The 26,875-nt window shown below is 41.4% G+C and overlaps 1 protein-coding gene across 1 annotated transcript; it reads left to right on the top strand.

Annotated features, from left to right (window-relative positions):
- The first annotated feature begins 3,173 nt into the window (after window positions 1–3,173).
- LOC112571322 (cytochrome P450 3A21-like) lies at window positions 3,174–16,161 on the top strand. Its single transcript, XM_025250236.1, has 15 exons — window positions 3,174–3,548; window positions 4,640–4,951; window positions 8,712–8,808; window positions 9,058–9,110; window positions 9,783–9,876; window positions 10,389–10,514; window positions 10,740–10,828; window positions 11,137–11,288; window positions 11,938–12,065; window positions 12,546–12,624; window positions 13,424–13,581; window positions 13,824–13,912; window positions 14,403–14,540; window positions 14,899–15,055; window positions 15,341–16,161. The coding sequence occupies exons 2-15, from the start codon at window positions 4,887–4,889 to the stop codon at window positions 15,416–15,418; spliced, it is 1,503 nt and encodes a 500-aa protein (XP_025106021.1). The 5' UTR covers window positions 3,174–3,548; window positions 4,640–4,886; the 3' UTR covers window positions 15,419–16,161.
- Window positions 16,162–26,875: the final 10,714 nt, after the last annotated feature.

The raw sequence follows: 26,875 nt of genomic DNA, 5'->3' as shown, positions 1-26,875 counted from the left end.
GAAAAAGTAATAATGGAGGTACATCACACCTCTGTGGTCGCATATCCGGAAGTGGAACGTTACATTTTTCCTTTTTTGTCTCAGGATCATGTTCAGTAAAGTACCGAGACAAACAAAAATACAGGAAAAAGGATAGAGACTAGAGTGACTGCGTGAGAGAACATGTAAACTAGTAAAAAGTATACAAAATGTATGCAAGTGCGTAGAACCCTTTGCCATTTCGATTATCTAGATCAGGGATGCACAACCTTTTTCGGCCTGCGGGCCATATCCATTTCGGACAGCCGTGTCGCGGGCCACTTCGCCGCAAAAATACAAAAGAAAAAAAAAATAGAGCAGATACCATTTTTTATTAGAAACAAGTTGTACTTACCATTAATTATGTAGTAATTAGTGGGATATTTGAAGTTGTTTTCCCGAAACCAACTTCTGAATGTCCGGCCTCATCGTAGAGACACCAAGTCGGAGCACTGAATCGAAATGTTCGTCCATCGAAAAAAAGATTGGGAAACGCCCCTACGTAGGGATAAATACTTCTTCTTCCTTTTGTTTTCGTTTTTTTAGGTCCTCTTTTATTACTAACATGCCGATTTCCTGCACTGTGGGCAGAAGTTTCGCGGGCCGTAGGTTGTGCATCCCTGATCTAGATCATTGTTCCATAGGAAAAAAAAAAAGAACACAAAAAACAAACAAACAAAACCAAAAAAAAAAAACAACAACAACAAACAAACCTAACCATCTTTCTTTTTTCAGATGACGATCACGTTCAGGAAGTCGACATTATCCTCCCCAGACAAACCTATCCTGCTGGAGGTTGAGCCTCGCAAGTAATGTCAACATGGAGATTTGATATACAAGATGGCCGCTAGCTGCTAGAGCTGTTTTAAAAGCATAAAATCTATCATGATTTTTTTCACGCTGCTTAAGACATGTAGAAAAACAGGAAGGTCTGAAAAGCAGCATCGTAGACGACGGATTTTATACCATTGCTTTTATTCTGGACATGAATAAACTAAACAGATTTTACACCACTAACAGCGCTTTTAGTGATGTATCTAGACAAGCGTAAACAGATATTTAAATTACATTTCCTATTATTCATCCACATATGAAATTCATACACAAAAAGGATGTGATCTGTGTGTAATTTTGAACTTGTCAATGATCAGTGCTCACTGGACTGTATGCGTACATATTTAAATTGCCCATAATGTAGTCAGACGGTGTGCATGCTTCTTAAATTAACGTCCTTCATTAACTTTATATTTCTGTTTCTTTCACACATTTTCTGGAACATGCGGCCTTTACAAATCCGATTTATGACCAAGATTGCCTCTCCTGTGTAGCATCTATAGCGAAGGTGGGGAGGGGAGGGTTGGATGCCGCATTCATGGTCATCCAGCAGCAGTACAATGTAATGTAATGCACATCCATTGTCCATCCATAAGCCAGATTGTTGTATTTATTGTAAATAATTTGCTCAATAAATCTTGTTATCCCTCGCACGTCGCTGTCTTTTGTTCGGGGAAGAGTAGAGTGGAGGCTTGTGAGCCGTGTGAGATGAGTTATATATCTTGGTAAATTCTCTGATGTTACTGCACTGTTCTGTCTTCTTAGTGGACCAGTAGACACCCATGGTGTAGCCTTGGATAAATTAATTACCTGGTTTGATGACAATTTCTTAAAAATTAATGTGAGTAAACCAGATATTGTCTTTTCTTTCCTTTGGAATTCTCCACTGTCATCCATGACGAGGTGGAAATTGTCGATACATTTAAATATCTGGAAACCTTCTTCGACAGGAGACTAAGCTAGGAGACCAACACTTAGTCTATCGTGAAGAAGGCTCAACAGGCCTATTCCTTCTCTCTAGAGACTGAAATTTTTCTCATTTTCACAGAGATTTCTTCAGCTATTTTATAAATCTCATTGTGTTCGCGTTCACCTGTTTTTACAACAGTTTACCAGGCAAGGACATGAACAGTTTGAATCGTGTTGTAATGACCAGCTCCGAAGTCACTTGGACGGCCAAGCATGGCTCCTCAGCATCTCTGTAACAAGCAATCATTTCCCAAAGTGTCTACATTTCTATGCGATGGTTTCTGCCAACTTCGTCGGGTCGCCGATTCTGTGTCAGTATGTAGGACCAACAGGTTGAGGATGTCAGTTGTTTCGGCCTAGCGACTTCTGAACGCTACTATGTGCGAATGAATTGAAATCATACGTGAGTCTGAATCATGATTAAGGATCTGTTAGGTGGAGCGACTATGAACGTGTTATGGTATTGTTGGGCTTCCGTACAGAGCGTCTAACTGCCTTGTAGAATAAATAAAGTCTTTTCATAATATATCTTCTTTCTTACTTCGTGCTTCTATTAAAACTGTTTTTCAAGTGTGTATTAATTGTCAAGATAGCAAGAAATTAACAACAAACGGTTTAATCACATCTTTCCGAACATATGTACACTACTCCGTCAAAACCTGCGAACATGCGTGTGTGTGTGTGACTAATATGCATTCAATGCCTGCCAACGCATGTCCTTTAATAAAAAGCACTTCAAGCCCGCCTGTGGTGGGGAGAGAAATCAAACAACAGCTTCGTGCATGCAAAGATAATATAAAAATATTCCGTGCAGATTTTAAAAATGTGGCAGAAAACAAGGCCAAGATCATGGCCGTGTCTACGATAACAAAAACAGCCATTCAAGGTGGTTGATACCAAAATAACTTCTCACGACGTCGGGGTTACCGGTCGGTCAGCGGTAATTTGAAAATATCTAGCCTCCTACTTCCTTCTTAGCGCTAGAGAGAGGGAGAAAATCCAAACAAACTAAAGGCATATTATTTATGTATAAATATATGTCTGACAGTGGGCTATTTTAACAGAAGGCGTGTGTCTGTGTGTGTGGGTGTGCGTTCGTTAACGTGAACGTGTGTATATGGCTATATTCTATCAACATAATGCTAAAGTGCAGTCTTTGCCATCACCGAGTAGCTGACGTGTTCCTGCTCCATTCACGAGCACATGAAGTGCAAGTCAACTCCGGACAACAGTTGGTCTCTAATCTTAACTAGGCCACAAAGCGCGCATACTGTAACTGATTTTTATTTTAAATTAGAGAGGTGAAGGAGCGGACAAGGAGATAAAAGTTACACAGGACAAAACAAGTGGAGGGCATATAGGGATGAGTGGAATAACTTGCTATGTTTCGTGTTAGGAATAAGACATCAAACTGAAAAGCAAACACCAGAACATTATTTGTTGTTTATTAACGCCTATAAGCTAGCTTCTTGGAGAGAAAGATCATCATCGACGAAAATGTGTTTCTAATCGAATAGTGATCGCATGCAGCCTCTGATATACCGCTCTCTTAAAGAGTTAAAAACTGATTTAAAGTGCAGTGGGCAGAGACACGTTGTCTAAAGGTGTTGGTTTTCAATCTACCTGTCATAGACACGGGGTGACTGACTTACCGTGTCTTCTCCTTTGTTGGTGGATTCATCGAATACCATCTACTAATTTAAATTGGCCATCTTCTCTTTTACAAGGTAAATGTCAGTGTACAATACTGCTTTTATTTCAGGAACCTGACTTAACGTGTAAATTGTTGAAATAAATAGCTTAGAAACCATATCATAATACTTTTTCACACAGTACAGATACAGTAAAACATCCTTATTAAGACTAAAATCCACCAAAACCGAGTCGTAGTAGGTAGATCAACCAGTCCGCTTTCATTCCACGAATCATGACTAAGCACCTACAACAATACTGATTTCATTTCTTTAATGTTGAGAGAAAGATCTTTAAACATATGATGATGTTTTTTTCTTGTCGCTTGGTCATGTCTGTCACGCTCACTTATTTTGTCATTGCTGAAGATTTACAGAGTCCTCCAGGTAAGAGCAAGCAATTACTACATTGTGTACTGTTTTAGACTAAGACGCTCTCTTAAAATACTTTGAAACGTGATTTCTACAAAAAGTCGCAACAAAACACCAACATTCGGTGACAGTAATCTTATTTTTATAAACACATTCCGTAAAAGGTCATCAATGAAGCACAATCACTGATATGTGCTGGTAAAGAGACAACAATGAACGGGGGACCGGTCATTTCGACCTCCCGCTAAATAAATGACCGAGCAGTGACACCTGTTTAACTAAGTGTCTGCATATACATTTAATAAAAACCTTCAAACTACAAAGTGATGACGACATATTTTTTTACAATTGATTTAAAAGAAAAATTGCTTTTATGCAACATTGTGAAATTTGTTCTTTGAATGTGCAATGCCAAGCGGCCATTTTTGTGTAGTAAGACGGTGTCTGAACTTGTTCAAATACGCTTTGTTGATAATATTTGACGTTAACAGTTACTGGTGTCATCGGTGATAGATTTGTCTTTTGGGCCTAAATCGATTTAACTTTCTATGTTGGGACGATGTCTACTTACGTGGGCGATATTCAGCTCTCGCTGATGGCAAATGACACTGGAGCGATATGGTTTGGGTCGAAGTGACCGATGAGCAATAAAACAAAAAAATCTTTTTTTTAAAATAAAGCTAATTAAGTTTACATTATTTCCTCTGAAAATCACAACACAAAAGGTCTTAATGAGAAGGTTTCACTCTATTTAGCTTTTAACCGAAGGAATGCTTAAGAACGGTGTGCACGGAAGTTGTCTCATCTATACGAAGTCCGCGGAGGCGCAGAGCGAGTGCCAGCGGTGTCAGAGGTCGATACAAGGCGGCTGCGTCGTCTACGCATTGGCTGGCCCGAGGTGCGTGGGGTGGGAAGGCACTCGACAGGTTCAACAGACAGTCTACATCGACACCGAGTGTGGATACAGTCACGGTTCTCTACCTCGGAATAAAGAGTTGCAAAATGGAGATGGTGGGCTGGATCCTACCCGCTGTCCTGGTTGCGCTGATTCTGTTACTACTGTATCTGTGAGTACCTCCCTGATATTCAAAATATTGATAGTCGGAGTGACTGCTTCATTTGACACCGTACAAAGCTGTTATACTGCCTGAAAATGTAACATTCTTCTGTCCTCCTGTCCTGGAAACTAGCCACAGCCAGATTTCTAAATTTCCTGCTTATATATGAATGTTGTTGTTTTCTGAAGATTGCTGGCAAAACCAGCTTGCTTAACTTAGCGTCATTTGACAGCATTTTTCCTTTTCTGATTGTTTTTTTTTTTTTTTTTGACTGGCGACCCAGTCCAAGCTTCAGTAACCCCAGCAGATCCCAAAAGGGAGTTTGAGTTTGTAGACCACAAGATGCTGCAACCATTTTGATTCGTACACAGTCGTGCCCATTCGGCACAGGTCTTTCTTTCCATAGCATAAAATTTATCATTTTTAAAAATAACAACGTAAAAAACTCACCATATAAAGTACAATTGTAGTTTTTGTTTTTCTACATAAATATTTGTAGAATTCAAAATTTCTTAGCTAATTTTTCTTCAAGCTTTTTTTCAAAGCTAGGTATCCAGAAGATAAAGAAATGGGATAAAAAAAATTGTTGTGAAGTAGACTACCACAGCTAACTAGGCCCTATATGATAGCTTCCGAAAACAGGAAAATGATATCGGCAGGTACATCCTTGAGTCTACGTATAAAATGGACAAATTTATATCTATTGCCATAAGCAGCGATCTTAGCGCATCCGTGCTTTATAATTCGTAACAACGCTCAACAAAGCGACTCCTGTGAATTAAAAACCTCTAAGTTGTCCAATAACAAAAACAATAATAACATAAACAGCGAGGCTATACGTTTTAGTGATGAACAGAAGGCTTCCACTTCAATACCGCTACTTGGTTTCCACTCTCCTGCTCACCAGGGGAACAAAAAGAGCTATGACTGCACTTACTGACATATTGTCTAGTTCTGCTTCCCTTTAAGAACCAGCCTGAATTATTTTCGGATTTTGCAGATATCGGTATTGAAGGCTGAAATTTACCGGTTAGTTTTATATCGCCTATACCTACTGATGTCTGAAAAAAGCGCAAACCGATCAGGTTGGTCTTTAAGTAGGTCTATCTACACACACAGCTTATCGTTTGCAAAAAACCTGTACGTAAATAAACTTGCGCCATACTTGTTGTGCCGGTACACTTGAACTCTAAATGATCTTTGTCAAGAGGACGTTCACTCTATTACTCTCCTCTGACACACACGGGCGCGCGCACACCCACACACACGCGCGCACGCACACACCACGTATATATAGATAAGAAGATAATAATAAAATAATATGAAACACATTTATATCACGCCTTTATATCAGCCTGATTCAAAGCACGTTGCATAGAGGCGCGGGAGCAACAGGGCGGTGTAAGTACACTGACATTTCAAACACAATTCATAGTAAAATCGACATAAAGTTGATTGAAAGAGTGCTTCACGCACCGTCAAATTCAGGCTCAAAGCACCCCACCACTCCAAATAAAACCAGTATTCATGAACGCTGGTCTCAAAACGAGATCACTGCGTGCACCCTGAAGTGTAGCCACCCTTGTGGAGAAGGTGACGGCCATTACCACATCTACTCTCGTTGACAGACACATCCTTCATTCCACACAACTGCCATTAGAGCAAACTGTCGCGTTCCAACCCCCAGCCTCGCCAGAAGCACGCGCACAGCCGCTCACACAGCCGGCCAGACACGCACAGACACTCGGCCGGAGGCAGTCTACGACTACCTCTCGAAACCCGTGCACGGCACAAACCACGACAAAGACGGGAAAAACGATACAAGCACGCTGTTTACTGACAAGTATAAACACGCATACACATACACCCACACACACACACAGAAAAAACGGATCAAAAAATACCCCACGAGCACCCGTCAAATAAATACAAAACCAACAGGGGACTACCTCCCACCAAGAGGTTACAAATAAAACATAAATACAGCAGAAAAAATAAAGAGCACTGCGACACAGCACAGTCAATGTCTGCTCAAGTGTTCAAAGAATCAGCGGAAACACCAGTCTTCTTCTACTCCAGCTGGCCCCCCTCCCTCCTCGCGTCCAGGTACGAGAGGTGGGTAGGCCGTTGGTCACGTGAACCCCTGCTCGCCGGTCCTAACCCTGGCTGCTCCACCTAAAGCTGGCCACACACCCGCGCAGCGAGGTCACGTGTTCACACGCCGATGAGATGACGTGGGTACAGGGTGGCTGGTTGACACAATGGCGGATGAGACGTCAACGACGAAGAACACATAGAGTCTGTCGAACACGAGGAAGATGCGAAATACGAAGACGTTGCAAAATATGGCGAACATGTAGAACAGATAAAAGCCCAAATCGGCTTGTGATGGTACCCGACGGTCAGCTGCCCTCCACAACGGGAACGGCAGAAACTCTCCCGTGGAAATCCGCGGACACTTTCCCAGGGAAACTCAACGACCTGGGTAACACGGCGCAGCCTACACTGCCCAAATGGCCTGGCCTCCCGCCGTCCTTTCAGGCACAACAAGCTCCTCTCTCCACCGAGCCCAGGTCAGAACTGCCACGAGGGACGCTGCTCTCTGGGGATCACTTCCTGTCGCCCAGGGGCTGTGACCAATCGTCAGCGCCCACGACACCCAGCCCATGCCAAGGCGCGTGAACGCTTTTCACGCCAAAACCTTGGACAGGGAAGGGAGGGGCCCAACCAGTGCACCCCCAGAGCTCCCACCGGCAGCACACCGCACTCAAGCCGACGTCACGTGTCGTAGCAAGAGCGTGACGTAAGACACGGCTACGGTCAGAGGGAGAAGGCCTTGACCTTCCCCCTGCACACTGTACAAAAAAACAGCCGTCAACCGTCGTCTGCTGTGAGCTGCCTTACTGAACAGGAGCGTCCCCAGGCGCTGACAGAAAGGCCCAAATCGTGACACGCGACACAAACTGTCATTACAAAATCAGTCTCCCGAAGAAACACAATGTCAGCGTTGTCAGACCTGTCCCCACTGCACACAAGACTTTCCGGAACAATCGCAAGAAAATCTGGAAACACTGCTGACGCACAGTTCTAACATCTAAGAAAATGGCGCAGACGGTAAAGTACAAAAAGATGTTCCAGAAAAAGAAAAAACGGAAATCAATCCAGCAACATTTGAAATGACGTCACACATAATACTGATCTGTGTAGACACAAAAATGCACAACAATAGACACAAAACAACAAAAATCAACAATGAAGACGACATAGGTAGACTGAGTAACAGAGTGAGCAAGGCTTGCGATAGTTCAGCATTCGGAAGAATACAATTCAACGATCTGTACATGGGTTTTTAACTATTATTACAACAACTGAGAAATAATTAAACAGTTTAACAAACCATATCCCAGGGTATGCCCCTTATGGTAATCATCATTATAATTAGAATAATCCCAGTCGAATACAAACTCGAGCTCGCCTCCATATGGTGAAAATGCGCTATACAAATCCTGTTGTTATTATTATTATTGCGTCTGTTTAAGATTTTACATTTTACATCACACACACACAAGGGAGACAAGTAAAGAGTGTGACCAGTGTGTGCTTATCTCTCCTTAATAGAAATTAAAAAGTAAGGTGATAATGGCAAGGCTGGCCTAAGAGAAACTACTCAGATAAAGTTATTAGTTTACGTGTAGCATCATCCACAATATTATTGTCTAATTGTTCCTTTATATGGACACTAATTCTGTCATTTTCTCTATGTCATCAGCTACGGTACCTGGACGTACACAAAATGGCGCAAGTATAATATTCCTGGGCCAGCACCTGTCCCGTTTTTAGGAAACATGATGGACATTTTGAAAAAAGTAAGACTACACACATTCCTCACTGTTAGTTAAAAACGCGGCCATAGGTTGATAGCATTGTAAATTATATAAAATGTCTAACATATTTGTAAATAAAGAAAAGTTTGCTGGAGAAAAGGTTTTGGAGTATGTGAGCAAAATTTAATTATGTAGATCAGTCTGTAACAAAATTCGGCAAACAATCCTCAGCGTGTGTTGATAAATTTATGCATTACAACTTACAACAGGATTTTGTTTATATTCATTTAGGGTCTATTTAATGCTTCCCTTGACTGGAGGAGAAAGTATGGAAAAACATTCGGGTAAGTTCTATGTGTATACTATACTATAGTTGATAATCTCTCCCTTTCTCTCCCTCTCTCTCTCTCTCTCACACAGCGCAACCACCCACCCGTGCCACCCCATACAAATTTGGGTTAACATCTTAAGTTGTGGTCTACCGAAATAAAGGAGCGTCTACAATGCTTAGTTCTGCACTTAGTGAAGGCAAATCTTCAGCTGAGATGCTTCTCAAAAGCAAGAGGGTGGAGAGCTGAGGGTGTTTTGGGTTTAGCATAACGCACCTTGTCTTGATGGCGAACACTCTTATCTCTGATCTCACATACCCCCTCAGTCCTCAGCAAACACAATCTTAAACAAACTTCAACAAAACTAAGCCCATATGACACGACGATAGCATCTTACTATAGATGTTAAAAAAACCGCGTTTTCCTGAATTTTTGTAATGTATGGCTCCAGAATGACCAGACCACAACCCTTAAATATCAGCTCTGCCTCACAAACTCATCATTGGTGATAACTTGCTGTATTGCTATGTGCATAGTATCACAATCTCTACTACCTCTTACACTCTGTTAAAACTCTCTGGGTAGTGGGAGAATTCGCACTCGGTGTCTGTTGTAGTGTCTATCTGTGTCTGTTGTAGTGTCTGTGTCAGTTGTAGTGTCTATAGTGTCTATCTGTCTCTGTTGTAGTGTCTACTTTATGCGTGAAAGCATGCTGCTCACCAACGACCTCGACATTATAAAGGAGGTCTTCCTCAAAGATTTCTCAAATTTCACAGAGCGGGTAAAAAGTTCTTTATACACGTTAGGTACCGTTCTGGCGAATGACTTAAAAAAATAATTTACAGCATATTTAATTTGCTTTCATCACGCTTTTGCGTGCGCACATACAGACATGTATGAAAGAGAGAGGCTACAGAGGGAAAACATGATATAACAAATGAATTGTTTAAGTTCAGAAATAAATTAATGTGTATTTTTATGTCTTAACATTGTCAAAAACCAGTTTCTTAAAATAAAGTTACACAAAAATTACTTGCACCATTTTCAGAAGTTATTTCTTCAAATTATTTACTAATCGTGAACATAAAATGTTAATAATGACATTTGAATTGTATTCTTTAAATAGATACACAGATTTCCACTATTCCCATAAGACAATTTTACCTACTCTATTTTTAGCCACATTTAGTCCAAATGTGATGATCTGTATTTTACTAACATGATCTGTATTTTATTACTGCGAGAGTGCGAGAAGTGGACAGTAATATCCGTGTTTTGTGTAACTGCGGACAGTCAAACGTTCCGAGACGCACCGCCCCCTACCCGCTGAACCTGAGCGTGGTGTTTACAATGGGAGACAACTGGCGGCGCATACGTCACACCATGACGCCAACATTCAGCACCGGCAGGCTCAAGCTTGTAAGGAGGGATATACCTTTACTAAACGGACTGTTGGAATGCAATCAAGCAAGCAAGCGCGCACGCACACACACAAAATAAATGATCTGAATATTTAAATGCTGGATTTTTATGTTTACCATGCATCAAGTTCAACCATACTGGCGAGAGTTACGAGTCTTCTATAGACGAAATTATTTTTCTAAAAAATATGCTTGAATAAACATCTTTTGTGACCGTTTCCAGATGGGTCGCTACATCAGCCGGTGCTGTGACAACCTCTCCAGCGCCTTCCAAAGACTCACAGAGAAACAAGAACTTGCGGATGTAAAAAGGTTTGGTAACAGCTGCTTGTACTGGAGATGACATTAAGAGTGTATATCTCCGGTTATGTATGCGTCCGTCTACTTGTATAATACTGGTCAGTGTTAGCTGTCTTTTAATAGTGTCCATGTCCACTCTAGACAACGCCTGTCGCTTACTCCAGTGACATCAGTCATGGGCCAGACTTCCTGTCATGTCTGCAAGGATCTTAAATTCCTCGCTCTCTGATACACACACACAAGTGTGCACATATACTAAACATGAAAATCGTTCCAGCAGATCTATTATTAATATTTGAAGTATTTTCTTTGTCTTCTAGAATATTCGGAGCCTACACCATTGATGTAATTGCTGGAACAGCCTTTGGTCTTGAAACTGACTCCTTGGTCCGAGAAAATAATCCTTTCTTAAAAGCTATCGTCAAGATGTTCCAAAAATCTAAAACTCTAGGTTGGCGTTCTGCATTTCTAAGTGAGTATACGATTCAAAATTATCTCTGGGACCACTTCACAGCTTGTCTTAAACTGTAAACGAACATCTAGATAAATTTAATAAAAAATAAATGATAATTTTTAAACTTTAATAATGACGATGATGTTATTTGTGATTTTGATTATTATTACATGACTATTTTTCTTAGAATTAGCCTGTCATTTTCCCACGCAATTTTATTTAACTGATTCCTTTTTTAAAACGTATTAATTCTACAGCTTGCTAATATTATTTAGAGATAGACGTACTATTTCGGGTCTAAGTAATAGAAGAGCTGGATAATGGATTCAGTCCCTTGTTTGGTGAGTGTCAGCTGCTATGCTTCCTTATTCAGCGCCATGTGACATCGGTAAACAGAAGTATTAACATCTTTCGCCACTCCCCTCCCCTCCCCCCGGACAGCCTGATGCTGCAGTCAGCACGTTGAGTATACTATGGAAGGGTTGATGATTAATCGCGACAAATAAAGGTAAAATTAAAGGGCCGCAACTCTAGATTTCCAATCCGGTCAGCGCTGTTCAAGAGTAGCGAGGATTCTAGATTTAAATTATTGAAAATAATGTACATGATGGTATACCTGTGCAAAGTAGGGGACAGTTGTATACAGTGTAACGGCCTCTTGTTTCAGCACTGTTTCCGTTCCTCAGCCCGGTCCTCTTACTGCTCCGGCTTAGTGACGCTCCTACCGAGGAGGTCAACAATGTCGTCCGGCTGATTGATCAGCTCATTGACGACAGGAGGAAGAACGGTGATAATGTAAGTCCGATTTGGTTCAATTAATTCGATTAATATGATTGCTACAAACCCAACCATATTGATAGGTTGATACCAATAGAAGCACACTAATATTATTGATACCAATAAAATCTTACAGATCAGATTGCTACAATTTAAGGACTGTTGATTCGATAAATGTTTATCAAACCACATCAAGTATAATGTAGATGCAAAAAATGCTAATAAATACTATGGATAAAATTATATGTGAAAAAAAAAAAAAAAAAAAACCCATCACACGACTTATTCAGGTCGCAATCCATTGATAAGATTACTCTCTATCTGAGCTGAGTTAATCTTTTATAGTATTGTTCTTGTTTACAAAGAACGTGAACATAAAAAAAGCGGTGCATCCTTTGTTAATGTTCTTTTGCATTGCTCATATTCTTTGTTTTATATATCGGCGAAGGCAGACCTTGTGATCACATCACTCTACATATTAACATGCACTTATTTCAGGAGCGAGTAGATTTACTGCATCTGTTGCTGGAAGCGGAAGCTTCGGAAGCCGACATTGCAGCCAAACCACAGGACAGACGTGAGTAGGACAACTTGGATTTAGTCTCAGGATGCACACACAAACACGCAGTAATGAGTTTAGTCCCCAGATATAAATCAGTGTGTTGCTAAGCTTTGGTAACAGTCACAACCTATGCACTCAGTTCCAATCTCTGGTCATTCCTAAGCAGCTTATAATGCGATCAGTTTTGTGTAGCCTGGAATAGTTTGCTTGCGAGGTCGTAAGAATAAATCTTAAGTCACCGGTGCAATAAGACGAAAGGATAGTGACTTACCTTGCTTGCCCACGACGTGTTACACACACACACACACAACGCTCGACGAGCCACCGCAGATGACGATGAAGATGAAGAGATTTGTAGGTGAATTGAGTCAAAGAGGCTCAAGTTCAGAGGAATGTCATTGTGAAAGTTATAAAGAAGATGGCGGACGAAGACCGTTGTTTTTTTCCCGCTCACTCGGCCATACAGAAAAACTCTTTTTAGATATGACGTCTTTTTCTGCTTCAAGTGACGTGGAACAAATGACGCACACAAGACGTCAGACACAAGACGTCATTTATACACAAAACAATACGAGACCCACCATAACTCACTACAGTTTGGTCTTATAGTCGATCTGCCACTTACGATTTAGAATATAAGCCCAAACACTCTGGGGCTTAGAGGTTACATGCAAATCCGGCTTGGTGATAAAAGACGCAGGAAAATATGTAATACGCACCCAGATTGTCGATGTTCGTTAATTTGCTTTTTGTCGAAAACTCAGATCGTTTCTACAATGCGCAGGTTAGTTATGTCTGCGTCTGTCTTTGTTAGAGCTGACTCGAGTCGAAATCATCGCACAAAGCATGCTCATCTTTATCGCCGGCTACGAAACGACGGCGACGACTCTACATTACATGACCTATTTGCTGGCCCTCAACCCCAACAAACAGGAAAAGCTCTACAACGAGATCATCGCCGCCATCGGTGATGTAAGTGATGCTATAGTGAGCGAAGTCTTTACATGTTGACGTTTCCCCCGAGAATTTGTTCTCTTTCAGCTGAGACAAAAACTGTGCCTGAGAACAGTAACCTCCTTCACAATGTAATGCACGATTACTTAATAAATAAGAAATATCAAATAAGTTCAATAAAACATTATTTGAAGAATAACAAAGCTTATCTCGGAATCTGTCCAATGAGCGAAGTGTTCTTATGTTGTTTTTGTTTGCAGGCCCCGCCTACCTATGAGAATGTGATGAACATCAAGTACCTGGACAATGTCATCCGCGAAACGCTGCGCAGTTTTCCACCTGTTCCCCTGTGGGTTTTCGTTAATAATGATTTATTTATCCTGTACACTGATAAGAAACTCCAGATGGCTAGAATCTTAACAGTCCATAGCAGTGGCGAGGGAGAGACAATCAAGAATGTATCCCCATTGATGACACCCCTGAAGACACTATGGCCACTGATGACATATTTGGATTACTGACTGTGAATTTAGTCACTAGTGACCTGTTTCAAATAAAGTCATTCCATTCTTGAAGGAAAAAAGTGGTCGGAGGTATTTACTGTTCTTGTTTTCCCAAGTACGGAGAAGTGCATATTTAGGTGGGATGATTATTTATAATTAATAATTTATAATCTGGTTAGTATTGGGACTATCGCTTTAAACGAATCGAGGTCAATGTTCAAAAACAACCAGTGAAAACATTTCCTTTCTTTCTTACGTTTGCTGTCCAGTCTTCGCAAATTAACATTTACCGGCATTCTCTCTGAGGCAAATATATTACTGAGAATCGTGTTGCAGGATCGGACGCCGAGCAGTCGAGGCCCGCACAATCAAAGGTGTGCATATTGAGGCTGGATCTTGCATTGGCGTGCCACTCTACGCCTTCACGCATGATGAAGAAACCTTCTCAGATCCTGACAAGTTCATTCCAGAAAGGTAAAGACTGAATTTAGAGAAAGGAAAACCGGAGTAAATGTTCACCACTCTCTAAATAGCTCTTACCTATCCAAGAGCGTGAAGCAGACGGACAATGTACCCGACACAGTGAGCCAGTTAGGTAGCAGAGTATCGAAGACACAGGAGCTGAGGGTCATGACAAAGATGACCTTAACCACGTTGTCACCACACAATTTCTTTATACTATGATTACTGTCACTGTACGTCTGCCCCGCCCCTCAAAACATTTTTTTGTGTACAAAGAGATAAATGTCCACCTTCTCGCCTTCTTGTTCTACAAAGCTGCTGTGAGATTTATATTCGAATTATTGAATAAAAAGTTTGTTTATTTAACCAGGTTTGATGATAAGGACATGCCTACCGTGATAAGCGAGTTGGCCTTCGGGATGGGTCCTCGTCAGTGTATCGGCATGAGACTGGCGCTGTACGAGGCCAAAATGGCCGCCGTCACCATCATCCGACGGTTCCGGTTTATTAAAGTGCCGGAGACCCCTGTGAGTAGCTTGACCTGAAGAGGAAGAGAACGAGCAAATGAACTCATGCAAGACAAAGTGATCAAGGGATGTATTATCCCATATCACATATATATGTGTGTTAATATGTGTGTATGGTCGCGTGCGCGTTTGTAAAACTTGTTTTTGCCTTTTCTAATAAGGTTTAAGTTCATATAAGTACCACAGACATTATCCATGACTATGACTTGTAAAATGTACACGACTGCATATTTTCTAGATCATTATTCTTCAAAGCCAGAAAAAAATCGTTTCTCTCATTTTCAGATGATGATCACGTTCAGGAGATCGACATTATCCTCCCCTGAGAAACCTATCCTGCTGGGGGTTGAGCCTCGCAAGTAATGTCTACATGGAGATTTGATATACGAGATGGCAGCTAGCTGCTAGAGCTGTTTTTTACATACGTCATGCAAGTTCTATAAACATAAGAACTATTTTTTCACGCTGCTTACGACATGTAAAAAAACCTGACATGTCTGAAATGCTTAAGCAATCTTAAGCACAATTCACAAGGCAATCAAATTTTACACCACTGACCAAAGCATCACTTGTTGTACTTTGTCTTGATGTGAACAAACTGAACAGATTTTGAAATGTAAAATTTGTCCACAAAAAACAATATAAAAGCTTCATTGTATATTGAGAACCTACGGTCGTCTGCGTCGTACACAAAGTCCTTACGAGAAAAAAATGCAGCAGACAGATGACCATTAAACAGTGTCAGTGAAATCTTTGCTACAAAAATAATGCATATTTTGTAAATGAGGAAAGAATCGAAAAAAACGGGACTTGCCGGCTTGTTTCAAATAATTACTGTTCCTATAATTATTGTAACCAGTGTATTGGTAAGACAAGAGTCACATAAAAGATGAAATACGTGGCACTGCACACAGCCTGACAACAATACTGCACTGTGTGAAAGTACCGGTCAAAACAGTCTGGAAACAAAGAATACAGTGCATTACTGTTGTGAGTGCTATGTTCAGTACATTTCATGTACTGTTTTATTTATGTAATATCCCGACATCTTGCGTGCGTGTGTGTGTGCGTGTGTTGTGTTCGAGAGACAGAGGAGAGAAAAAAAATCAGGTAAACAGTATTTTTCAATACATTTTGTCTATTATAATAGATATAATATTCTAATCATTATCATCTAGCTTCGTTGTCTTCTTTTTATGACTTTTTGCGTTTGGTTAATTTTCTGTGAGTGGTATTTAATTTTTGAACTCAGCTGTCAACAATCAGTGTTCACTAGGCTGTATGTGAGCATTACAATTACCGTCAGTAATGAGAGCACTGTCCTATACTCAGTAGACCATTGATTACGCTTCCAGACTCCACTAGCTACCCCCGTGAGTAGTTTGACATGAAGAGGAAGACAGAGAGTAAATGAGCTTGTGCGAGAGAAAGGGATTTGTCAACCTATTAACTGCCATGATCCCCATTTCGGGGATATATACATGTGCACAGCAACACATATACACAGACACATGCAGACACACACTGTCGCTCATGCAAGATTGAAAGAAGAATAAAGTTGCAGGCAGGCACAGTGGAGCCAGCAGTGAGATGTGTCATCAAACCAGAGCAATACATGGAGCAGAGAAAAGCATGGAGACAGACCTAGGCTCCCGGTTACTTGGAGCAGATACTCAGACAGTAGCATACATGGCTGTCTGCTTGTTTGCTTTCACTGGTGGCTCACTATTTTGATAGTCTGCTCGTTGTGTATGAATAAAACACACACACACAAATAGGTTCAAGCATACAAACCTTCAAGCACCCACATTTAAACATCTTCTAAAATACATTTAAATTTATGAACGCCTTTAAACACAAGCACGCACGCACGCACGCACGCACGCATGCACACAAAAACACTTAAACAAGCAGCTATACTGTTAAGTCATCAAGGGTCAAGCGCCATTTTCCACAACATTCTGCATACGAACCTTTGAAGAAAGGAGACTGTTTCTTAGTATTTTGTCTCGTCAAATCTTGCGAGTCGTGATATTTGCTCGTGCGGAACTAATTTACACCAGACTGGTGATACTTTCCATGTGTTGACTTTAGCCGCATAGCCCCGGTATACATGCGTACAGGTCTCAACCCTCGGGTCTTGTTCAATCTACAATACACACTGTGTACACAGTCCATCCCAGTCTCCACACCGAAACTCCAACACAAGAAGCATCGAGCTCCTCCTTCACGTGACCAGTGAATGCGATATACTAGCAGTTGCCTTCCTGTTTAGTAAGCTTCAGACTCCTTTCAGATTCAAGAAAGAAGAGGCCCTGCTTGCAAGAATAGAAGCAGAAGAAAAAAAATGAAGTTCCTTCACGCCTTACCCACGCGAGAGCTACAGAGATAAGGGGAGGTAAAAGGCAATCATGCGCCTGAGGCCTCCGATCATGTGAGAGGATTCCGTAAACAAAGCGCTTCAGACAATATACTCGAATGCCGAGTATGTTACAACAAATAATTCGCAACCAAAAAACTGTAATAAATGGAATTTCATGTTGGCAAGGAATGCTGAACATAACGTGTGAAATTCCTTACTTTGACATTAAAGCAGTGGCAAACTTATCCACCCATATTTTTACCCGTTGCTCTTCCCATCTACAGACCACAACCTGACATATCTGTTCACAAAGTACATTCCCTGAATGATAATGGAAATTCATTAACGAGCAGCATCACGACCAAGATAGATGGGACTGTCTGTGCAGACCAATAATGATGCAGGAAAGTAAACAATGAGGTACGTATAGACCACTCAACAACATAAAGATGAGACTTGAGAGTAGAACGTACAGCAGTGGATGAAGGTATGAAGGGATGTAGATACTATGAACAGTGTCAGATGGAAGTGTTGCATGATGGTGGGCATGGCAAAGAGTATTGCCAGGGAGTTAAGAATAGTAATTCAGTGAAAGTAATCTTGCGCTCAGATATGTTTTCAGAGAAGGTTTGAATGTAGCCTTGTAGTCCGAGTGGCGAATGTGATGAGGAGGAGAGCTCCACTGCTCAGCAGCACAGAGGCAGGACATCCGTTGTCCGTGTCTGGCTGTCTTTGTGGGAGGGAGGATCGAATGCAGGAGGGGAAGGTGGAGAGGTAGCACTGGAAAGCTCGGCACAGCACTTAGGTGGCCCTCATGCTAAAAGTTATAGAAAAAGACAAGACCTTCCGCCGAATATTCCATTACCCAAAAACCTTTACAGTCCGATAGTTTTTATCAGGTCATAGTCAGGCTTGGTTTGGTCTGTAGGTGAGAGGGCGCTTGGGGAAAAAAAAAAACCCTGAGTGGATAAGTTTGCCATTGCTTTTGTGTGGAAAGAAGGAATGTCACAAAAAATTGTTCTTTAGGGATCTTCGGGCATTGTCGCTTGACTTTCCGAAAGACTGCTAAATGTTTGGGCTGCGTGTGTACTCGGGCATGTCAAACCGGCGGCTGGGGCATTACACAATGGGTAAATATTATCAGGCATTGTCTGGGTAGCTTCGTCTCTCTAATCTGTGATTAAATAGTAGAGTTACCAACATCACTAATAAAAAGTAAGAAAACGTCAGCAGCTAGCTGTTAAAATTATTTTATTTATTATGCTAGTTTATATAAAAAAAAACAAGACACTTTACTGAAACGTTCGCAAAATAATAATAATAATTAACGTACTAAGAATATAGCTTTTTTAAATTCATTAGCTTTTATGTTTATCACACGTGACCTCCACAATCAAGGATTCGTACCCAACGAATTACAAAACTCAGTTGCACAACACATTCCTAATTTGAATTTCTTCTAAGTATCAAATGTATTGAGGTAGTCAGTTTAATGAAAAACAGTTTACAACACAATTTTACAGCTGTGTGAGATAAAACTGTTTGAAATAAGACACAATTTGGAGCGAGTAGGTACGTTTTCCTTAAAAATTGGTGCATTCACTATTAAAATAATAAGATGCACAACTGCACGATGTCCCAGCCCTGTCCACGCGGCGATGGGCTGCTGCAAGGTCGGGGTGGGTGGGTCGGACTGGCTGTACCACCGGGCAAGAGCACCACCACGGCTGCAAGCAGGGTGGGTGGGTCACGTGGGTGGTCACGTGCCCAGGACATGCACCCACGTCACGAGCCACTGAAATTAAGTTTTATATCTGTCCAGCCTGTCGGCCTTGCACGAATTTAACATCAATATAGAAAGAGATTGAAAAGCATGAACACATGCACTTCAGGTGGCTTAATTATGGAATATTTGAATGTTTTGTTTACCGCCATTAGTGTCTACAAACAAACAAAGGTGTGCATAATTTCAGACCTTTACCCTCATTACCATGGTGATACCTTTGATTAGTGTCTGTGTATGGGAATTAGTCTTCTGGAACTCAGTCTTGTTGAATGGTTACCTGAGGTTTATAATCAGTGGCATATAGATGTGTGGATCGTGTGAATTGTTCGATGAAAACAATAAAATTCGAAAAAATTAATGAAATTATTCAATGTCTTATTGCGTTTGATGTGTTTATTTACATTGGACGAAAGTGCACGTGTGTGTATATATATATAAATGCAAGGAGAATGTTTATATGATTTTGTTTGCTGCAGAAAGAACTCAGAATCAATTTCCCTGAAAACTATCCATCTTTCTGTCGAGAGTAGTATCACTGTGTAGTATGGTATACAGTATACAGTGTCAACTATCAGGAATTGGCTGTGCTGCCCATAATATGTACACAGCGCCATACAAACTGCTGCAGACTGTCTACCAACAGACATGGAATCAATAATATGAACATTTATTATTACGAATGTGATGAGGAAGAGAGCTCCACTGCTCAGCAGCACTGAGGCAGGACGTCCGTTGTCCGTGTGTGGCTGTCTTTGTGGGAGGGAGGATGGAATGCAGGAGGGGAAGGTGGAGAGGTAGCACTAGAAAGCTCGGCACAGCACTTAGGTGGTCCAGATGCTCACATTTATAGAAAAAGACAAGACCTTCCGCCGACTAGTCCATTACGCAAATTGAACCTTTACAGTCCAATGGTTTTTATCAGGTCATAGTCAGGTGGTGGGGTCTGTAGGTGGGAGAGCACTTGGAAAAAATCCTGAGTGGATAAGTTTGCTATTGCTTTTGTGTGGAAGGAAGGAATGTCACAAAGTTCTTTACGGATCTTTGGGCATTGTCGCTTGACTTTCCGAAAGACTGCTGAATGTTTGGGATGCGTGCGAGCTCGGGGATGTCAGTCCAGGGGCTGGGGCAATACAAAGTGGGTAAATATTATCAGGCATTGTCTGGGTAGCTTCGTCTCTCTAATCTGTGATTAAATTGTAGAGTTACCAACATCACTAATGAAAAGTAACAAAACGTCAGCAGCTAGCTGTTAAAATTTTTTTATTTATCATGCCAGTTTATAAAAACAAAAAACAAGACACTTTACTGAAGCGTTCTCAAAATAATTAAGTTTGAAGACATACTGTTTTTTTTTTAATCCATTAGCTTTTATTGTAAATTTGTTTATTTCTAAATTTCCTTCTTTAGAACAGTTGTAAGTTTTAGAAACACGCTGTCCACCCAGCCTCACCCACATATACATATGGTCCGTTAGTGGCCACAACAAGGTACAGGGCGATAAAAGTAAATGTCTCTTCGACTCTTGTTAATCTCTATTTCTTATTAAGGTATAATCAGAAATATTGTACGGCGGTATATGCATCATCGCATAGATTAAATCTCCTCTAACACCCTTCACTTCAGACCCCGTGTGGAGAGTCAGATCGGTCACCGGCTTCCTCCCAGCCCATGATGGCACAGTCTTACCAATGAGAGGAGGGACTGATGGAAAGGGGGGGCATAAAGGCAGGGCTGGGGATTCTGGCATGGCACCGCACCCTCGCCAGGTCCAGAGCACCACCCTGGCTGGAAGGCAGGGCTGGGGATTCTGGCATGGCACCGCACCCTCTCTTGGCTCTTGGCTCTTGGCTCTTGGCTCTTGGCTCTTGGCTCTTGGCTCTTGGCTCTTGGCTCTTGGCTCTTGGCTCTTGGCTCTTGGCTCTTGGCTCTTGGCTCTTGGCTCTTGGCTCTTGGCTCTTGGCTCTTGGCTCTTGGCTCTTGGCTCTTGGCTCTTGGCTCTTGGCTCTTGGCTCTTGGCTCTTGGCTCTTGGCTCTTGGCTCTTGGCTCTTGGCTCTTGGCTCTTGGCTCTTGGCTCTTGGCTCTTGGCTCTTGGCTCTTGGCTCTTGGCTCTTGGCTCTTGGCTCTTGGCTCTTGGCTCTTGGCTCTTGGCTCTTGGCTCTTGGCTCTTGGCTCTTGGCTCTTGGCTCTTGGCTCTTGGCTCTTGGCTCTTGGCTCTTGGCTCTTGGCTCTTGGCTCTTGGCTCTTGGCTCTTGGCTCTTGGCTCTTGGCTCTTGGCTCTTGGCTCTTGGCTCTTGGCTCTTGGCTCTTGGCTCTTGGCTCTTGGCTCTTGGCTCTTGGCTCTTGGCTCTTGGCTCTTTGCTCTTTGCTCTTTGCTCTTTGCTCTTTGCTCTTGGCTCTTGGCTCTTGGCTCTTGGCTCTTGGCTCTTGCTCTTGGCTCTTGGCTCTTGGCTCTTGGCTCTTGGCTCTTGGCTCTTGGCTCTTGGCTCTTGGCTCTTGGCTCTTGGCTCTTGGCTCTTGGCTCTTGGCTCTTGGCTCTTGGCTCTTGGCTCTTGGCTCTTGGCTCTTGGCTCTTGGCTCTTGGCTCTTGGCTCTTGGCTCTTGGCTCTTGGCTCTTGGCTCTTGGCTCTTGGCTCTTGGCTCTTGGCTCTTGGCTCTTGGCTCTTGGCTCTTGGCTCTTGGCTCTTGGCTCTTGGCTCTTGGCTCTTGGCTCTTGGCTCTTCGCTCTTCGCTCTTCGCTCTTCAACAACACATTATCATCATCAACACATCACAACCATCATCATTACCAACATCAATAAACATCAACACATTATCAACATCATGAACACATCATCATCATCACAACCGTCACCATCACCACCATCAACAATCATCAACACATCATCATCAACACATCACAGCCATCACCATCACCATCGCCATCACCATCACCATCATCGCCACCACCACCACCACCATCACTACCACCATCACCATCCCCATCATCAACATCAACGAACATCAACGTCATCATTATCATCATTACATGAACACATCAACAGCATATCAGTGTCATAGGGGATTTTCAACTCCTCCTTTATTCAATTTAGTTAATCAACTGTTAATTCAATATTTCCCCAAATTCTCAATAATGTTTAGGATTCTGTTCTGTGAGGTTCACACCAACACACAAATCTACACTTCCTTGAATATTCCTCCTTGAAAGCTCTCCTAAGCTTTGGGCCGCTGGGGTTGACGAGGGTAACACCCACTTCCCTCGGCTGACCAAGGTACGATATAACACATAATAATTATCATCTCATAGCATGTCATCAGTTAAAGCATATATCTACTTTCAATACAGAATTGCAGTCAATGTTTCAAAACAGTTTGTCAAACCTTTTTATCTTTAAACTCCAATCAAAACCAGAGCATAAATCACAGAAATATTCAAATTGTTTTAAGTTCAGACCAAACATCATAACACAGCAAAAAAATTAGTGAAAGCCCCAAAACTTTTTTCATAAAAGATAGGATCCACTGCTTCCGGTTACTATATACACTTTCAGACACAGAGGAAAGAGTTATGAACGAAAGACAAGACTCAACAGTAGAAACATTCTGAGGAGTGAACTATACAATCTCCACAGACCTGTAAAGCTGGAGACGGGGTATGCTGCACACAGCCCCCACAAACTTTAAACTTTTTAAACTTAACTAACTTGCTACACCAGGGATGAACATATATACTACAAGCCCAATGGCAGATGGCAGCACATCATCATCAACATATCATTATCAACACAGCATCAATACCATCATCAACACCATGATCATATCATCATCACCAACACCATCATCATGAACACATCACTATCATCATCACAATCATCACCACATCAACTACCTCACAACCATCACCATCAACACCACACCACCATCAACACAATCATCAGCATCAACAAACATCACGAACAAACATCATCAACAATCATCAAGATCATCCTCAACACATAAACACATCAACAGTATATCAATGTCATAGGTGACTTTCAACTTCTCCGTCATTCAGTATAGCACATAATAATTATCATCTCATAGCATGGCATCAGTTAAAGCATATACTACTTTCCAGACAGAATTGCAGTCAATGTTTCAAAACAGTTTGTCAAACCTTTTTATCTTTACATTCCAGTCAAAACCAGAGCATAACTCACAGAAATATTCAAATTGTTCTAAGTTCAGACCAAACATCATAATATAGCAAAGAAAATTAGTGAAAGCCCCCCAACAAAGGGGCAACAAAGTTTACATAACTTACTTCAAAACACATACATTATTGTAAACCAAAAATAACATATCAGTGACATAGATGACTTTCAATTTCTTCGTCAGTCAGTTTAGTTAGACAGCTGTTATTTTAATAGTTACCAAAATTCTTACTTACGGTTTGGATTCTGTCCAGGGAGGTTCACAGGTACACACACATCTGCACTTCCTTGAATAATCTTTCTTGAAACTTCCTTGAATATTCTTCCTTGAAAACTCTCCTAAGCTGGGGCCGCTGGGTTTGACGAGGCCAACACCCCCTTCCCAGGCTGATGATGTCGTTTCCCCAGAGCAGCGAGTGTCGACGAGGTGGACACGCCCGTTTACGAGATACACACTGGCAAACTCCTGAACAGGGATGGCTGACGAGGCAGACATACCTGACTGCTGACGATACACTTCAGTATCTCCGAACCGCAGGTGATGACTAGGCAGATACACCCGGCTGGCGACGATACACTTCAATAACCAGGAACAGCGGGTGCTTGCTGGGCAGATACACCTAGCTGCCGATGATACTCTTCCAATCGTCGTTCTTTCCTCGTTAATACCTTGTCCTAGGTAACTCCTCTCCTGGGTAATTCCTCATCCTAGGAAATTCATCTCCTGGGTAATTCCTGAAATGCTTACTTGGCTAATGAATATTCGTCTTGCACTTAATCATTTTTACAATAACAACCACAACACTCTTTCCGTTATCATCACTTATACACACCACTTATAAACACTTATAAATACCAAATAATTCTACTTAGACAACTCGCACAAAGAAAACTCGATGCTAACTAACTATACCCTATCGCTATTCTCAGTTCCACGCTAAGAATGTAAAGTTTCTTATACTTACGTCTGTCTACTTGCTGATCATAATGGGATGACATCATTGAACTATGTCCGATGACTAGTGGCCACACTGAAAAATTAAAGAAAGTCGAAGATAACACTTACAATTTCCGTCAGTCCGTGGTCTCCCGATATACGATACTCTCACAAGAAATGTTCTTTCCCACCCAGTCACTGCTAGGCAGGTGCGCGGACACACTAACAATTATACTAACACTGCACTGCACATATTGCCATGGAAACACTAGTGCTGGTAGACACTTCCAGACTCTTTGGCCAGGACATTAGTGGAAACGTCGACAGGATGCTCGATTCCTAGGCGACCGACAAGGGAAGAAACTGTAGGGCTACCCGGATCGGTTCGAGCTAACCATTCCCCCCCTCCACCCCTGGGTGGGTGGTGTAGGTAAAAGGCTCTCAGGCCCTCCTATAGTTAGGGATCCGTCTCAGAGGGTCCTCCTTAACCATTCCTCCATATTAATTCTTGTAACTTAATTACTAATGAGACTCTACCATTCAGGGCTACTATTAGTCTACCTCGTGTTAAACTCATCACGTGATTTCTTATTGAACGTTAAGATTTTTCTCATTAAACAATTTAACAATACTTTTTCCGTGATATCAGAATTTAGAATTCATGACTATATAAAAGCATATTGGTTTACCTTACCTGGGCAAGGAACTGAAAGCACAGATTCCCCTGTCTGTATTCACACCTGCACAGGTAGGACCAACCGTCTCGGCGGCTGCGTTGGGAATGTCACACACTGTTCACTGAGCGAAAAACCTGGAGGTGAGTTGTCGTTACTAGTGTCACGTGTCATCAGTGATGCTCCTGCACGGGGTTTACGAATTAGACCTTTTTTTCTGTTATTCTCACGCGGTACACACACTCGCGAACTACGCTTACAAGGGAACTAAGACATTTCCCTGACACACAACATGATCCTTACCTTGTAATCATCTTGTAACTATCACTTGTTTTGCTTAGTTTTTTTCTACTCTTTTGTTTATTTTTGTATGTGAACACACTTGTTAGTATCTCTGCAAGATAAAAAGCGTTTGAAGCATGTTGTCATTCCAAAATACAGCCTGTCTCTGGTGTATGGTCTGGGTGGTTCTAGGCTCCAGTTGTCTCATTCTTGTAAAGCTTTAAAGTTTATTTCTTGTTGTTGTCACTTATATCTCTGTCTTTCTCTTCATTAAATATTAATAATCAGATTTGTAAAACAAATAATTTGTGTGGAGGTGATCTCAATGCGCTGAGCACAAACGAATAAACAGCAATCAACCATACAACAAACAAATTTTTGTGTGAAATTTATACCAGTCTCTTTGATAACGTTTTCAAAGGTCCACCTGAATCAAAATTTTGTTCAATTAACTTATTTAAGCTATTAAAATAGTACTCAAGCTAATAACCTGAGCATTTTGACGATGTGCCCCACTAAACAACTCATTCCAACTGGCAGACGATCAACTAATCAAAGGGACGTAAGACATGAAAAAAGGTTTCGATTGTTATCTCCCATTCTTCAGTGTTTTGTTTACCTGATCGGCGCTGAAAAATTGTTTTCTCAAGGTATATAAATATAATTGTTACATTGTTATACTCAGATCGCATCGTCTTCGTCATCTATAAACGGAAATAATATGCAGCGACAAAGAATGTATAGAAGAAGTATAGAAGAAGATTTTCAGTTTGGTTTTTAGAATTGTTAACAGACTTTGCATGCAGATTCCAGATTCCAGATTCCAGACTCCAATTTTTATTGAATATTCCTGAGCCCATATCAAGGGGAACAACCGCAGCCATCATAATTAACATTTTTGTAAACTGTAGTGTGGAAAAAAAACCAATTAGCTTTCGATAGTACAAATATGTAAGAAGTACAACAACATTACTATTTTATATCCCAACATGAAAGTAACCGAAATTAATTATGTTCACATATCTACATAAACTAAATGGATAAAAAAAAAAATGTAGAATTCAACTAGGGCAAATGAAAATTTGAGGCTGCGTTGCATGTGAGGTCCTAAGTAGGACTTAACATCAAGACCAAACATTTTGGCTTAATTTCCAAAAAACCTCTGTTTACTAATGTGCGTGTGATAGCGTGAGAACATGAGTCTCGTCACCAGGTCTTAAGTGGGAAGTTCAAAGTTCACATTAAAAAGCGAGGCTGACTTGCAGGTAAGAACGTCAATTTAAGATATTTTCCAGAAGTTACATCCAATCCAGCCCCAGGGTGTGCGACTAGAGATTTGTGGAATTCACGAGGTTCTGAAATCCTTGTGTCAGCTTGCGTGAACGCTTATTGGCTGTGCTTGTAAAAGTTCTTACATTAATTGTTAATTGACGGTCAATTCTAAAAGTTTAATACAGCACAGAGAATGATCCACGTGTTTCTGAAATTATTATTCAACAAAATGCAAAGAGTCCGCTCGAGATGACAGTGTGTACACTACAGGGTCAAGTACACAGTTCACGTGCAGCTCGTCTCAGGTATGGGTTCC

Source organism: Pomacea canaliculata, linkage group LG8 (assembly GCF_003073045.1).
Source record: "Pomacea canaliculata isolate SZHN2017 linkage group LG8, ASM307304v1, whole genome shotgun sequence".
In the NCBI taxonomy this organism is placed as follows: domain Eukaryota; kingdom Metazoa; phylum Mollusca; class Gastropoda; order Architaenioglossa; family Ampullariidae; genus Pomacea; species Pomacea canaliculata.
The sequence above is the reverse complement of the archived record's forward strand: the minus strand, read 5'-3'. Positions and strand labels throughout refer to the sequence as shown.

Coding starts and splice junctions, on each gene's coding strand:
- LOC112571322 (XM_025250236.1), top strand. CDS start 4,887: ATGGAGATGGTGGGCTGGATCCTACCCGCTGTCCTGGTTGCGCTGATT. Junction 11,289..11,937: donor TTGGCGTTCTGCATTTCTAA/GTGAGTATACGA, acceptor CTCTTGTTTCAG/CACTGTTTCCGTTCCTCAGC. Junction 12,625..13,423: donor AGCCAAACCACAGGACAGAC/GTGAGTAGGACA, acceptor TGTCTTTGTTAG/AGCTGACTCGAGTCGAAATC.